At 39.1% G+C, this 16,465-nt stretch overlaps 1 protein-coding gene across 1 annotated transcript in view; it reads right to left on the reverse strand.

Annotated features, from left to right (window-relative positions):
* Positions 1-1,538: 1,538 nt before the first annotated feature.
* tyw1 (tRNA-yW synthesizing protein 1 homolog (S. cerevisiae)) overlaps positions 1,539-16,465 on the reverse strand; it is a 68,527-nt gene continuing 53,600 nt past the window's right edge. The window contains exons 15-16 of the mRNA XM_088907244.1: positions 10,703-10,870; positions 1,539-2,346 (exon numbers count right to left, since the gene is read on the reverse strand). Coding sequence (XP_088763370.1) covers positions 2,125-2,346; positions 10,703-10,870 — 390 coding nt within the window. The 3' untranslated portion in view covers positions 1,539-2,124. The remainder of the gene's footprint in view (positions 2,347-10,702; positions 10,871-16,465) is intronic.

Genomic DNA, 16,465 nt, shown 5'->3' on the forward strand with positions numbered 1-16,465 from the left:
TCAATTTATAAACAGTTTTCAACGAGCTGAAAGCACTGTACAACAATGCATGTGTAATATACAAAATAGAAGTAAGAAATGGAAAGAAAGAGCACATTAGATTGACCCTATTTTAATCAAGAGTACTCGATTAAAATCCACAGAGAAAAGACAGATCTTCAAGGAAGATTTAAAAATGTTGACTATTGCAGAGTCTTTAATAGGCTTGAACAGAGATCCAAAGATATGAGCTGTGCTGGGGAAGACTGTATCCCATACTTTGTTGAACTTAGTCTTCAGCAGGCAGAGAAGGCCTAAGTCACCAAATTTGAGTACCACCACCGAAGCTCATGCTAAAATGATCAATGATGCAGTAAGACCATACAGTGCCTTATCACACAGGGTAATTTACTAAAAGTGTATTCAAAATTTTCCGGTGCAATTTACAAAACACAGGAATCATGTTGATGGAAAGTAGTTTTAGAGACCCCAAAACGAGCAGAATTCTGGACATACTGACACCTGTTCGGAACCCTAAGGTAACACCCAAGGCAAGTGAGGTAATGGAGTAGTTGAAACCTGTTCAAGTACAGGCACTTATCAATATTTCAACATAAGATAGATATAGCAACACCAAGCATGAGCAACATGACACCGACATTAAAAACATACCCCTGTGATGTCCCCAGACATTTTTCAAATGGCATCTCTGGGGTCAAAAATAACACCTAGGTCTCGGTCTTCCAGGGTTCACTTTTACTGCCACCAACGGCGACACTTGTTTTGTAAAGCTGAAGTCGGGAGTCTGAAAGCACAACCTTTGCTTTCGCACAGGGTATACCTTAAAAATGTTCTGCTGCATCCCTGGCACAGGATCACAATGACACCCGTTAAATGCACAAACCGCCACAGGAGTATCCAGTTGGTCTGCAGGCAAATCTGAGAGGCATCAGTGGAGCAGTGAAACCACAGACAATGGTGAAATAATCTGACCTGTAAATACTTAATAGTAAAGGTCCCAATACAGAATTTTGTGAGACACCGCAGATAAGTGGGACAACACTAGATTTAAAACCACCCAGAGTTATGAATTGGCTCCTGTTAGCCAAATAGAAGCTAAAACTAACAAAGGGACATCAGTCATCCTTAGATAATATTTCATGCACTCCAATAGGATGTTGTGATTTACGATCTGTACAGGAATGTTACATCCATATAGACACGGACAAGTGCAACATACCCAAATGTCAATTTTTTTAATCTTCTTTATTGTATGTTAAGCAGTTTGTTAAAGAAAACATTGCAAATGCCCCCAAAATCTATGAGCGTATAAACGTTAAATTGTCTTCTGTCTGTCCAGCGGCTGTTACTTCTTGCTTACAAGAGAAAGAATGGAAATCCCAGCTACAAAACAATCACAATAATTACTTACATTAGCCTACTGGAGACTCATCAGGGTTTGGTAGTTCATCTGCTGTGCTGATGTCTAGGGCACAGGTTAACTTTGGAATGTGAAACCAGTTCTTTTGCAAATTACTTTGAAAAAAGCCACACATTCATTTTTATTTATTTTTTATTGGGATCACATGAGGGAGGAAGAAAAACAACTGCTTTGTTGAACTTTTCTAAAAACATACCTTAAAATGACTTGGCTCAACAGCAGAGTGTACCAACTACGGAGAAGTAACAGTTCCTATCAGACAATTCAGCTAAGGTCACAAAAAGCACCTAAAATCCCTGATTTTGTAGACCTAAGTACAGAGACCTGTTCATGTGAACCAATGATTAACAAGTGCAAAAACTCAAGGGATGACAATTTAAAGATATGCCTTTAAAAAGGAATTATGGAGAGTTATTTCTAGAGAATAAAATCCTGGTAAAGCACCAGCGGAGGGATAAAAATCCAAATTCATTCTCCACAAATGCATCCCAAAATGATCTTGACAGGTGTCTGTCAATTGGAAGATGATATCACCACTCACATGCACATCCTTTCACAGAAGAATAACTGGGCACATCCAGCTTTGATCTTTTATGAGTTAAAACCAGGCAAAAAAAAACATTACCCCACCCCCCACCACCAACAACATTCAGTCTCCCCCTCTGAACAAGGAAAGAGATATCCTAATGGAAGGTCAACCAGTGTCAGCATCCGGAAAGATCCTTAGTTTTGTTTTTTCTTTGGAAGCGGGTGTCTGCAGGATCGAACCCTCTCTCCTTGGCCCCGAACACGGCCCATCTGGGAGTCTTTGCCACGTAGTCCAAAGCCGTGAAGGTGTTTGCGCCCCCACTCTCTTCATACTCCCCGACGAGCTCCTGGAACCTCTCGTAGTCGATCCAGGTCCACCACTCCCCAGCCACTTTAAACTGAACAATGGGAAAGAGGGGGCAAAGAAACAAAGGCGGCTAATTTATCCATTTCTGCAGACATGACGGATAAAATGCACATGGACACCTGAGGAGACCTGGAGGTAATCCTGTTTCTGCGACTTTAACGCAGAACTTGACTTTAAGTCAAGCTCACTTCAAAAGAAACCACTTTCTGTTGCCTTATTTATCTGCAATTTGTGAAGTTAAAGTAGCATTTAAAAAAAAAAAATTACTTCAATCTGCTCCCTTCAGTCAAACTCCTGTACATAAAAGAGACAGAGAGGGGACAGTTAGGATAAAGATTCTGCAAGTTATTTCTGGCAATGTGCCACTGCCATTCCACCGTACAGTAAGAGGGTAGTTCAGTCTGTCTCCAGCCCTCACTCTCCAGACTGCTGACATCTGATTCTAGTATTACAATGCTGAGAAATCTATGGCTTAGCCAACTGCACTTAGTGGGTTGTAATGAGTTTTCAACCAGAGCACCACTGAAAATCCAGTGGGAGTGTAAGTGTCCATACCACGAGTGTGGTGAGGGTAAGGTGCTAATCACCCTGTGGTTGAAAAGACGTGTTGTTCAACAGCCATACATTTTGAAAGCAATTTCAAACGTGGATCAGACACTGACTACAAGAACTCACAAAACCCATTGTTAAGAGAGGGGGTTGTGACAGTTCTACTCTCAAGCAAAAAAGTTCTACTCTCAAACGAGACAGAGTTTAAGTCTGCATTCCTAGCCAGGGGAGTTCTGTACTGGACGTTCTCTGACGCAGACATTCCCTATCACAGTGTGCTGAGAAACTGCTCTGGCCCTACTCCCAGACCCCAACCAATTTGTCACAGATATAGGCCGTTTTCTCACCTAATAATTTAGCTCTAAAGCAGCTGGAAAACAATTGGACTGGTGCAAACTAAAGATGGTGTGGTGCCAACGGGGCACTCATTGGTGCGTGAGTTACCTGAATACAAGACCCTCTGCTCCTTGTTTTACCCTTAAGCAAGCACAAAACACTGGCAAGGCCAATGCTGCAATAGTAATAGGAAATTATTAGTGGCAACTATTACCCAGCTTGAAGAAAATACCAACAGAACGATGAGTGATTATTCCCCAGTCAGAAAGAAAAAACAACGTACACAAAACATTGATGAAGGCTACGTCTGCATCCAGAACTATAATCCATCATTCTAATGTTAAAAAATAATTTGGCTGTCGAACATATCTGACACTTCAGTATACAAAGACAGGCTCCCGATTTTAAAAGGAAAAATTGATATCTTTGCATAAAATAAATCCAGGCTGCAGCACTGGATGAAAATTATTTACCAACACTGTAGTTTGTATCTCATGGTTTGGAATGTTGCTGAAACATGTTTATTTGCAATTCCGTCATCAGACAAGAGACTGAAAATCCACAGGTGTTTTCTTGCTTCTCATAGCTACATCTCTCTATCCTTGTCTATATGTAGGCATATATTCCATTACATATCTCAGTCTCCTCAATACGCAGGAACACGAACACAAAGACAGAGCTGTGTCTTGACGCTCTGTTTGGAAAGCAATAACCATTAACAGTCACGGCTGCTCCAAAAAGGCCCAAGGTTTCTTAATCCATTTCTGAACAGACATGCAGCAAATCCAGTGAGCTACAGTACATTGATTAAATTTCATTCACTCCTGATTTTGAGAAAGAAACCCTGCAACCAATATTCTGTCATAAGGTACAATCAGTTACACTTTCGCAATAGTTAGTAAATACAGTCATAAGGTTTACACCAGTTTAACATTTCTTTGCCCTTTTTCGGTGGTCTGTTTGTTCTTCTTCTTAAGTTTCTTAAGTCTCTAGATTGCTCCATACATTTTTAAATCCACTACAAAGACATAAGGAATTTCTAGTTCTTTTCACCAAACCATGCTCTGTCTGCCTTCCTGTTTAATTCACCACCAAAACGGGTTCTGAAAAATTATCCTTGGCTTATTATTAGAAGAGGCTTTACTGAGATTGAAAAAAAAAGAAAGCCAAGTGCAAATGTGGCGATCGCTCATAGCTGCTGGTGCTTGTCCACAGCAGATTGTTATACATTTTATAGTCTGCCAAAAGGATCTTCGAGAAACACAGGCCTACAATTGGACTACAAATCACTATAGAGTGGGAATCTCAGAATAAATAATACAGCAATTTGGCCTATTAAGCACATATCATCCTCAGTTCTGCCTTTTGCATAACTTCTTCAATCTGCTAATGGGATTCAGTCACATTATTCAATTTCAGTCTTTCATATTAGCTCTACCACTGCATCTATCACAGGAAGGGGGAGGCGGTGCATTATCTGCTACCGAATGCTTTGAACACAGCTGATGCACTGACCTATCATACGTAAAATGAGAAAAAAACACAACCCACAACCCACATTGTTCTCCTCCACTGATATTAAGACCCAAACTGAGCAAAGCAGGATTTCATATTTTCTCAGATTAAAATACAAGACAACTCTGAGCATGGATTTAATTGTTTATAGATTCTTAAACATCGGGGCACGAGCACAGAGGTTTCTTTCCTGTTCTGTCATTCAAACCTGCATCTGACAGCTAAGGGGATTAATATCTTTCTGAAACTCATAGAAACAGCGTGGGCAATGTCAAATCTCTTTCATCTCACTGAGTGGCAGACAGGACCGAAACAGATACAAGCAGGGGTTGCAGGCATATGTAAATGTCTGAATTATACACATTGAAAGAACTCTCTGAAGTCCCCTTGCTCAGGAACTGCTTTGCTTCATATTCTATATTAACTACACAGCTATTTTTTTGGATACATTTATTTCCCAAACTACACAGCTCATTAGAGGGGTGAATGTTTTCACAAAAATAAAAAAAAGCTTGCTTCCTATGAATCTGGCTGCATTGCAAACACCATGTGGGACAAATGTGAAAGAGAAAACTGATGACTGAGCAGTCAGCGATTTCAACTAACTCCGTAACAACAAAAGCTTCCAAGTTTATTTGTAGAAACTGTAATTTTGATGCAGAATAAAGGCTACCGCGATCACTCATGTCTAAAGTTTTTTTTTAAAAATTCCCCTTCTGCATTATTTGTTGAGACCAATGTGGATTTTTATATCATACTGGTTCTTATCCTTGTATTTAGGCTTCTTCAAAGCAGATGACTCAAAACCCTATCAGTCTTGTTTGTCTACAACCCTTTACAAGAAAGGTTTCCAGGGGGCACATCCAGAGGGCCTCATGTTTTCATTAAATAGCAATTCACATCTATGAATCACCACCTCCACTCCCACTGGTCTCCGGACTAAACTAAATAAACAACACACTCTGTCAATAGGTCACCGCAGGAAATACTGGAGCTACTTTCTTCGTCACCTTCATCACAGGAGGCTAGAAATCCATTTCAATTTTTGGCTTCTGACTGTTTGGAAATCCCATTTAACTGAGGTGATAATGGTAGGGTATATCGACATAAACCCGTTTCATAACTCAAAGGGCGTATTGTTTACAACATCTACTGTACATTCTCAGGTCTTAAGTTCTAAAAATAAAGAATTTTCTTATTCAGCCCCAAGAATATAATGCTGCAATTCTTAACCTACTTGAAAGTGAAACACCTTGTAAATCTTATATTGAATTATTTATGAATGGTAGATAACGTTAAACTCAAATATCTGCAGAAGAACACACAGAAAGTTCCTTACCCCTAGATTTGTGCAGAGAGTAGCTTTAGAGATCTTTAGAAACAACATTTTGGATTTCTTTCATGAAGAAAACTCAAATACTAAAAACACCACAGTCCTTCCTTACCGGATTGGTTTGAAGATACCCGTCATGGAAGTGCAACAACATTGAATGCAGAAGAAAATAAAGGCATGCATTCTGGATCAGAGGAAATGGCCAAATATCCATCTTCACCTACTGATGAATGATATGGGTTTGTAAAGTTTCCAATCGGACTTTTCCCAAACGAATGAAACATTTTTACAATCAAATCATTCTACAATCCAAACAGTCTAATGTGTGAATATGCTTGCATGTGTGGCTACCCGCCTCATGAGGGGTCTCTATTTTAGCCCTGGTGATTTACCACATTTGGGATGAATTTTGCCACTGACCACAACATCACCCGCCACTGTGAATCCTTTGGTAGCTATGGGCTCTTTTCGTCCTATAAAATACTCAATGAGCTATAGCCTTGATTTCTATTTCTTGCCCGTATCAAACAGTTTAAAAAGAATTACAGGTAGTTTTGCAGATATAGTACAGTTCTCAAAGAACAGGGCAATGCATTTTAAAACTGACTGGTACTTCTTTAACTGAAATAACCTGAACTGTTTGGGCAACAGCTTGTGAGCATGAGAGTCTTGAAAATTACATGACACAAAGACTAGCTGCTGAAAGAGCGGAAATAATTTATGTGCTTGTTCGGTGAAGTTCCACAATAAATTCTATAAATCTAGCATCTGTTTTGGTTCAGGGCTAACAATTGCAGTGCATTCGTTTAAATGCCATTAATGACCCACAAAATTAAGTTCCATCTCTTTTGGCTGCCTCCCTAAATAAAAGCATACTGTTGTTTGCAAGTGTAATAAAAGTAAGCTAAAGCTCTTAACTAATGCCTTTAAATTGTGTTTGCTGTATGAGTTGCCAAACAGCAAACTTAAAGCAAAGAGCTAGCCTTGTGCAGTGGATTTGTGCCCAACCTTTAAACACTTATTTCATTACACAAGTGTTAAAGCGGGGAAAAAATCAAGTTAGACTGAAACTCTTGTTTGTCTCTTTACAAAGCCCTTTGCATTTATGCTATAAAACACAAACCATTAAGGGGAAACCTGTAAACATCTAAATGTTTAAAGATAAATTCAATATTTTTTTCTTGATGAGTGGGTGTGACCAAAAATGCATTTGAAAGTGCAAAGACATGGGGCTCACAGTGATTCAGACTACAGGAAGGTGTAAATTAATGAGAAGGACTAAACCAGATACGAGGTGTAAAGGGAATAAGGGAACCATCAAGGACCCCATACAAAAAGAAATCAATAAAATATTGAAAATGCTTCACAGACAGACCTGCCTGTGAAGCCAAAATCACAGAAACAATATAATCAGAAAATATACAAAAAACAAGAAACTAAAAGCTGTTTGAACTATACTTGACCTTTAACTGTTTTGGAAAAATAATTTCACGTTCTCAGCAACAATTAACCCTCAATTGAGCCAAATGTCAAAACTGATGACAGGAAGGACTGACTCCCAAGATTCACTTTTAGTGGTTGCTCAGTAAAGCATGTCAGAAATACTGATTTAGTCATTTTCTTGGAAACAAAGGAAACGATTTGCATATAATGTATATGTAAATAGGTGTACTGCTGTGCTTGTATGTTGGCTTTACTCTTTGGTTTGGTGAGGAAGAAGGTAGCACAACAGGAAGATGAAAGCACAGCTAAGGTCTTCAGTGACTTATAAAGGAATAGTAGCTGGACAGCTGCCAGTCCGTTCTTAAAACACCTGGCACCAGAGCACCATCTAGCAGTTAGGAGGCGAGCTGGTCTCCCCATCCATATTCACCCTGCTGTGAACCATCTGGTCTATTTCCATACAGTAAATGAATTATATAATGATATATAAATAAGCATGATTTGACATGTTTTAATGGAAAGAGTGTTTCTGTGTCTTTCAATCACAAAATCACTTAATATTGGGAACAGGACCAGAAACCAAGATCCTCATATTAGATGAAGCATCAAGTCTATCCCTGTATTTTAATTTTGTTGCAGTGTGATACAAAAATGTTCACATGTTTCACATGAGTTTCACATGAGCGTATCATATCAAAGGGAACTCAAACCACATGTTTCTAGTATATTCTGGAACTCTTGAAGTAGGCTGTTCCAAAAATTATTTAGAGAAAATCTGTCAAACCTTTGTTTGAGTTGAGAGCCGAAAATCAAGTTAATCGACTCTCATAATCTTGCGCTGCTCGGCCAAATGGCTTGATCTTAATTGCAAACCAATTTTTGACCCAGGCATGGTCATTGTTTGTAGGAGGGAAGAATTCTGAGAGTGCATAGTGCAAGTCGTGTAGGTTCAGTGCAGTGGTACCGCAAATATCCTCATTGACTGTAGAATTTCAGTCACCAAGCATAGGAAAATAGCCAAAGTTCATTTTTTTCAAACATTCAAAATTTCACATTTAATATTGTAGAAAGAAAAACATTACAAGCACTGACATTTTCTTCATGGAACACTTATTCACAGTTTGGAAAGCTCTGGGGTCAGGCTATAGGGAGCCACCTAGCTAGCCTTTTTCACAAAGCAAATTACATATAATTGAGCATTTACATCTATAAATCCTCCTTACTGTTGGCTAACTCTGGAAGAGTAAAGGAGCACAGAATACAATTTTGAAAAATTTCCCAAGAATCTGTGTTTTTGTATTTCGGATAACATTCAGTAAACACAATGCATTATCCACACTGAGTTCCTGAGCACAAGGAATATCCAGTCCTGCTAGGCTTCACTGCAGTGATAAATGAGTTAAGCAATTTATTAAACACTATAGTTTATATGAAGGGTTTTTGCTCTTGAACTAACCTCTTGTAAGTTAAAGAGCAAAAACCTTGTATATAAAATATCGAAGACTGATCTCCCTCCATTTCTCTGGCATGTAGTCAAATACTCTAAATAAGATTTAAATAGCTATAGCAAATATTCATGAGTATCCTACCGTTTTGGTCTACCATTTCCAACCTCAGTCATTCACCAGTGACGAAGAGATCATCTGCCATCTAACTCACTGGAAAACTCATTAACAGTCTCACTACCTCCAGCTGTCTGGATCAGGTTATGACCTGTCAGGCTTCAGTCAGTTATTGCGAATCTCTGCATTGAAATAATTGGCTGATACGCCAGTTGAGGTCAAGTGAGAGAGCAACAACCCCAAACACCTTAATGCAGAAAACTGTGGCTTTTTCACAGTCAAAGATGGTGGCTGGTGATCAGGTTATAGTTTGACAGGTCATAACACCTAGTGTTGGTACAAAAGGGAAGCAGCCACAGCATTGGAACTTTGCAAATCTTTGCTTATAAAATATTTGAGCTGTCTTTTCCACCAAACGTTTGTTTTCGGCACAAAAAACTAAACTGGCGGTATCTCCACCTTCGTAGAAATACAAATCAGGTAAAGAATCAGAGGTTGCAATTTAAGTGCTAGAACACCGAGCTGAAAGATACATTTAATAAAATAAATAGGGCAAAATAATGACTTTCATGTTTAAATATCAAAAGGTTCAGCCAGGGACAAAAAAAAATGAACTCCTGGGAGAGATTTGCATCTTAAACAGAACTTTTCTTTGCAACAGAACTGTGTAGTGATATTTTTTCAAGTGATGAATTTTCCACTGTTGAAAAACTAGAACACAATGAATCATTACTCATTAACAATTAGGTATATGGGATTCCAGTTCATGAAATTAATACCACGGGACAGAGGGCAGAATCTATGGAATGCTGTCATATTGGTAAAGGCTTATTTTCCATGGCTGGTTTACTGTTGAGCTTGCGTGACAAGAAACAATCACTGCTGGAGAAATGCTGCAACATTAAAGCACACAAAGAGTACTTCATTACACTGGCAACTTTTAAATGAGGGAGCATTTAACTCTCAGTCTGATCCACAAGCTTAAGAGGCTGATTTGGAAAGCGGAAAAAAAAAAACATTTGCATATAATTGTTATTATAAATAGACCAGCACAAAGAGTTTCACAAATGGAAGTCTGCCACAAAAATACTAATACTGTCAGACGTGAATGTGGTCCAACAAAAAAAAACAAACAAACACCTTGTTAAAAGGATTTAACCATAAGAAATGTCAAACTGTATACAACATGGCAACTGGGATATGCAGAAATTAACAGGAACTTTTCATCAAAAGAAGATCAAGATCAGGAATTCAGTGTTAAACATTTTAAGAAAAAAAATTAAGATTTCTGCGGAAAGACTGCAGGTTCTTGTTTTGACAGCTGAAAGTAAGTCCAATAAGCAGACTATATCACCTCAGCCAAAATGGCAGAAAGACCAAAAAAAAAGAATACGGACCCTGAACAGGCTATTTCAACAGAGGGATTCAGCTGACGACAAACATCTGACAATGTACAGTAGTTTTATATATTTTCTAAACATAAAAAGCAGAAGGCGGTTAAGGCACTGCAAATCCAAGGCTGTGTCAATGGGAAAGAATTTGGTTGAGGGCCTTCTCACATTAGGAGAAACATGTGAACATGAAACTGGAGCCCCATTCACATATGGATAAGGGGAGTCAGACAGCGCCGGGCGAGGAGTCCGTTTTACCTTGATGTGTGCGAGGAGGAGGCAGTTGGAGTGCTCGTGCTCTGAGGCGATCTCGTAATCGGGAAGCTGGTCTGCCAGCTGCTGCACGAAGTGGGTGACCTCCTCGTGCCAGGGAACATTAGCCATGGTCAGGTTGCTGGCAGAGCTCTCTCCACAGTACGTCACTCCCTGGTCGCAGAGGGGGGAGAGGAAATCAAAGAGATGTTAATGCTGCACAGGCAGGACCAGAAAAGATCGGCTGGAGAGGACAGGCTCACAGATGGGTTAAGAGACTTTTCCTAGGTGCCCCCTGACAAATGGTGATAGGCAAGACCTGGTCGCCAGGCCGCATGTGTCACTTCAAAAACCTATCAGCTGCCACACAAAGCAGCTCAAACCAAGCTCTGGCACCAGACAGCACAAGCTTGAGGACAGATGTCAAATTTAAAAAGTACAGGGGACGTGGATTGTTAAAATAACGGGGGGAGAAAATAACCTGTCGGCACTGCCCAGGGGCTTTTCTCACATGGCACCGGAGACCAATTTAGAAGCAGGTCTCCTGCTTCCCCGGGGACAGGCTGGAATTCAGACTGACACCAGTTTTCTTCCTATCGACAGATATCACATCAAGATCAAAGCACCAAGATGCCAGTCTCCATTAACATTCCCACTATTCACAAGGAAGGTTGTAGCCTGCAGTTCTGGCCTCTGCAACCTGTCTTCAACAAGGCTGGCTTGGGGAGGGATATTGCAGGCAATAGTGAACACAAAGAACTGCATGCTAAACTGACACCACTATGAAACCATGGACTGATGACAGTGCTTTTTTTTTCCAAACATCCATAGAACTTCTAATAAAAAGATGCACGAGTACAAATTAAGTAAGGCTCCCAAACAAATATTAGGACTGATATAGTTTATATAACTCTTTTCTAAGTCAGATATGGATCTCATCAGCCTGCAAGAAATTTTCAAGGCATTTAGTGGCACTGAGTACACAGACCATTAACAAGAATCATGATACCCTGACACACTAGAAGAAAGGTATTAATTTTATTTGCTTAGCTCTTTAGCAGGCTCTTATTCAGTCTGTAAAACAGCCGACACACTAAACTGACAGACTCTGAAATAAAAATCAAAGAAACATTCTGTTTATTACCCACCAAAATTTACCTCTGGTACTTTTAATAAATAATTACCACCATTTCTGTTATTTTATGCAGAACCACACACAACCACTGGGATTGCAATTGCAACAGTAACAAAGGCTAATGTACAGCACTATACACAGGGCTACATAATGTCCTCAAGCCTCAGTCTTGAGGTCTGAACTCACATAAAATATCCATCAGCTGAAGACAATGTAATCAAAAAGGAAATTAATACACTTGTGAGTGCTAATCTAAAAGATACTAATCTAAGAGATGTCATCTGTTCTGAGATGTGAGGCAAAACCAGTATGGAACTGTAGGCTTGCTTTTAATTTACATTTTGCTATAATCAGACAAAATTTATCTTAGGAATCTTGCCAATTACCACAGTTGTTTTATATTTATGTTTTAAGGATTTAAGAATCTAGTTTTTATTTCAATTTGAACTGCCTTATTCTTTTTAATACATAAAGTTTGGAGTACACACTTCACATCACTTAAAGTTCTGCTCATAGTTATTTAAGCAGAAATTCTCCATCCCATTTGCTCTTTTCTACTACATCTGTGTACAACACCCCAGCTCACCCTACACCCAGCCCTTACTTTGTCTCCATATTGATTGACTTTACTTTGGAGAAAGTCTATAAGCAGAATAAAAATTATACTAAAAATAGTAAGCCTTGAAGAAAAATGACCATCACATTTACCCTCCAGTTCCCAACAACTCAAGCTGTGGTCAACACGGGGTTTTATCAACCTGCTCTCCAGTCATAGAGAACAGTAATAAGCTAGAAAGCTGCCTAAATAAATCAATTTGACTCAAGAGTGGAGAAAGGTCCGACTGTTTGCAACACTAACCAAAAATATTACGGGCCCTTGTGTCATTAAAAAAATACGGATGCACTTTACAAACGAAGCCAGTGGTTATCTTATCTAAACTCAGAACAGAACTTAAATCTTTGTCCAGAATGAAAGTTGATACTTGCTCTTTAACAAATACGATATCCATAAAAGGTGACCATGTATTGCAAAATATTATCATGGAATCTTTAACCTTCTGTTCAAGCAAAATTATTATATATTATATTATTATATATTATATATTATATAAGTATTACATATATATGTGTGTGTGTATGCATTGATCCACTCATGCACACACACACATATATATATAATACACAATTTAGAAAATAGCCTAGACATATTATACATTTATGACTTATAACACCATTGTTCAATCACCATTCCATCATCATGGAATCTCTATTATACCTATACTTTAAATCAATCTTCAAATCTGCTGCCACAGCTCAACACATCAGTATACTGGTGCACTTAAGCAGTAGGTGTACGCATTCACATTTTCCTTAGATTGTGCTGGGTGAGATAGTAGAAGATGTTTAGGAAGGCTGTTTTCCTCATGATGGTGAGTGTAGCATCTACTATCTCCAACTGTAGGGACTTTCTGCAGGGGACGAGGCAACATTATTCACAACAAATAATGAACCTGTAATGCTAATGAGATGATATGCAGGTGCGTGACCTCAGCTGATGAATGGAATCAGTCATTTTCACCTGGAAGGAGACCTTTGGGCCCCTATAGATATAGACAGAAACAGAGACCATGGATCTAATGCACAAAAGTCACAAAAGCAGCTGCCTTGTCAACCTCACTCCCTTGTCAAGCCAAGAAGTGACAAGTAACAGTCCACACAGAATACTTCTATAATTTAACAAGAATCTCTTATTCCGCCAATGCCAAGCATAACACATGAAGATCAATGAAAGCCAACAAATTGCTAACAGAAGGCTGAGCCAGTGACTCAGAATCCCAGAAGGTGATCTTGAAGTAAGTGGTCCCAGTGTGGATATTAACAAAGAAAGATGACAGTTTCTGCAAGGCTAGCGCTGCCCTCTGTGGTTTAATAGAAAATTCAATGCTTAAGAGAAGCTTTCCTTCAAGACAACGTAACTGTTTCTCTGAACCTCCTACAGCCTCAGATTACCACCACTTGCACCACTTGGTTTTAGATTCATTTTTAAAAATAACAAAATCACAATAGTTCATTAGGATCTCAAAATAGCAGAAGTGTAGAGTTCAGAAATTAATAACTACAAGGAAAAATTCATTAAAGAGCATCAGACTGCTACCAAAATCTTGCAGCAAGGAGTACTGAAGCCCGCAGTCTCAAGCTGACAAATTGAAAGCCTTTTCCCTGCCCTTTTGCAACTCTAACGGGAAGGACATTTAAAGGAGCCTGGTACCAGGAAAGCATTTGGGGGATATAATGAGCTTTGCTAGCCTATAACCAATAGTCACGTGCTTTCAATCCTATACCTTGATGAATGCAACCAGTCCCCTGACTCCCTCTTCTCAGCTGTGAACTGGTACCACATTAAAACCATTCTTTTGTAAACAAATCCAGCTTTTAAAATGGAGAGAACGGAGGAGCAAAGGACGGAGCGGACAAAAATCCCCAGAGTGATTCCCTGATCCAAACTGCCTTTCTGCTCACCTTGTTCCAACCGGGTAGACGAGGCGACGTGCATACCTCACATAGATTGCCATACCTGCAGATAACAACACTACAGGTGGCTGCGCATAATAAATACGGGACTAATGGAGGAAGAAGTTTGTTTCGTAGATGCAAAAACTAAAGACGAACAGATGTTGTTCAGAAATGTAATTGCTGGAAATATGAATTACAGGAGGAGCAGCTGCAAGGGGGTCGAGCACAACCGCAAGTTATGGGCGCACACCATAAAGCATGTCAAGACTTGCAGAGGAGCTCATTATTTAAAACATAAATCAACAAACCCCCAGGCCATCAAGAGGGTCACTCTGATTTACACAGAATACTGATGTGGCGCCACACCAGGGAGTTCCAGCACTCCTCCACGGTCCACTCCATGTGGCACGCCTTCGGAGCTAATTTAATAATTCACAAGCCCGACACAAGAGCCACCTTTTAAATCAGAGGTACGTTAGAATGAATAATATAGAGACTTTCAGATTAGATTGCTGTGGCGGTTGGAAAGGTTTCTGCATCCTGCCCACCTCCCCTGTTTTGAATAAATTTCAAAAGCGAAAATTTGACTCATCTACAGCATTTACGGATTCTGAAGAAGAGTGGGTTTATCTTTCACAGGTTACGCTAAAATCATGATTTACTACTGATTTAAAAAAAAAAGAGTTGGACAAAGTTCAGCTGCATAAGCTTCGATGTTAATGGAGACAACAACAACCAGCTTACACTTCTTGCATTTGCAGTTATGAGCGAGGATCATAAAGAACCTCAGGAAACCAAAATGCAACCGATGATTGATCCCAGCAGGTTTTACTAATAAAAAGATGAACTCGTTTTTTTCAATGAACTCAGGAAATTCTGAGGTTTTTAGACATACTCACACTGAATTAAGTCAGCTCCCTGTTGTTAACACTATGACTCAGAACGAGCCAGACAAAAACTAAATGGCTGAGTTTGAATACAACAAACAAATAAAAAAACAATGGCCTGTGACTGAAACCCCAGTCTGCCTAATGAGAAAAAAATGATTTGCCGGTTGAATTGAAAAAAGAAAAACTGTCCTTACAAACCAACCCATAAAATGACCCATAAGCAATTACGGAGACCAGGCATAACAACTTTTTAAAAGTATGAATACCCAATACAGTGGGCTGTTATTTAAATGTTTATTTATTTTAGGTATTTCACAATCGTTCATTTTAGCTTGGAGAGACCACAATGAATTCAGAGGCTCTTGTAGTCTTTTCAAAGTGGGTGGTTATTGTTGCTAGGTTACAGCATGTCATACTTTTAAGTGTGCGCTGCTTTGAGTGCTTACTTTGAATGAAATGTGCCTTTCCCAATACATAGTACTATTGGCTGAGAATGATGTCATTACATTAAGTATCATGATTGCATTAAACAACAGCTTGCTTCTCTCCTTTGCAGAAACGAAATTAGCTAATACTGTAGATTGCAGGAGAGCACAAGACAAAGGACAAAGCACCTGAAGGAATTAATTAAGATGCTGTTTAAAGAGTAAAGCTTCTCTCTTTTTATGAACACCTAAAACTGCAATTCAAAAATGCAAAAATGAGCCTAACAGTCCCATGAGAGATGCAAATCGACAGAATTGGCAACTGAAAATGTGCAGCAGGGTGTTCTTAAGTTGGACAGATCCAACAGAACCAATTTAAGCACAATTGTCTGCTGACTCTTATATTATAAATAACAAAATATAAGTTTTAATTTAACCTGCATTTCAACTGTGAAAATATGGATGACAGTATTTGATAAAGCACCGATAGGACTGAGGTACAGAAGCACTGACAGGGATAATGTTGAGTCAGTACTGCCAGTTTTGCTCAGAATATTGCCAATTCATCTCAAAATAAAATGAAGCCAAAGTCTGACCACAGGTGACTATTGTAGTGTACCAAGTTCACACTTTGACAATAATAATAAAAAGCAAGTGAATCCTTTTGGTGAATTTAGGTTTGCTTGCTTATTTTTTTTTTTACTATAGTAAATATCCAGTGTGTCTCGGAATTAATATTCAGAGCCAGCTGTCTTTAAAAAGAAACTGCATACGCGAAGAAGCAAGTCAAATACTGTAAGTGTCA

This window comes from Atractosteus spatula, chromosome 27, assembly GCF_055471065.1.
Source record: "Atractosteus spatula isolate fAtrSpa1 chromosome 27, fAtrSpa1.hap1, whole genome shotgun sequence".
In the NCBI taxonomy this organism is placed as follows: Eukaryota; Metazoa; Chordata; class Actinopteri; order Semionotiformes; family Lepisosteidae; genus Atractosteus; species Atractosteus spatula.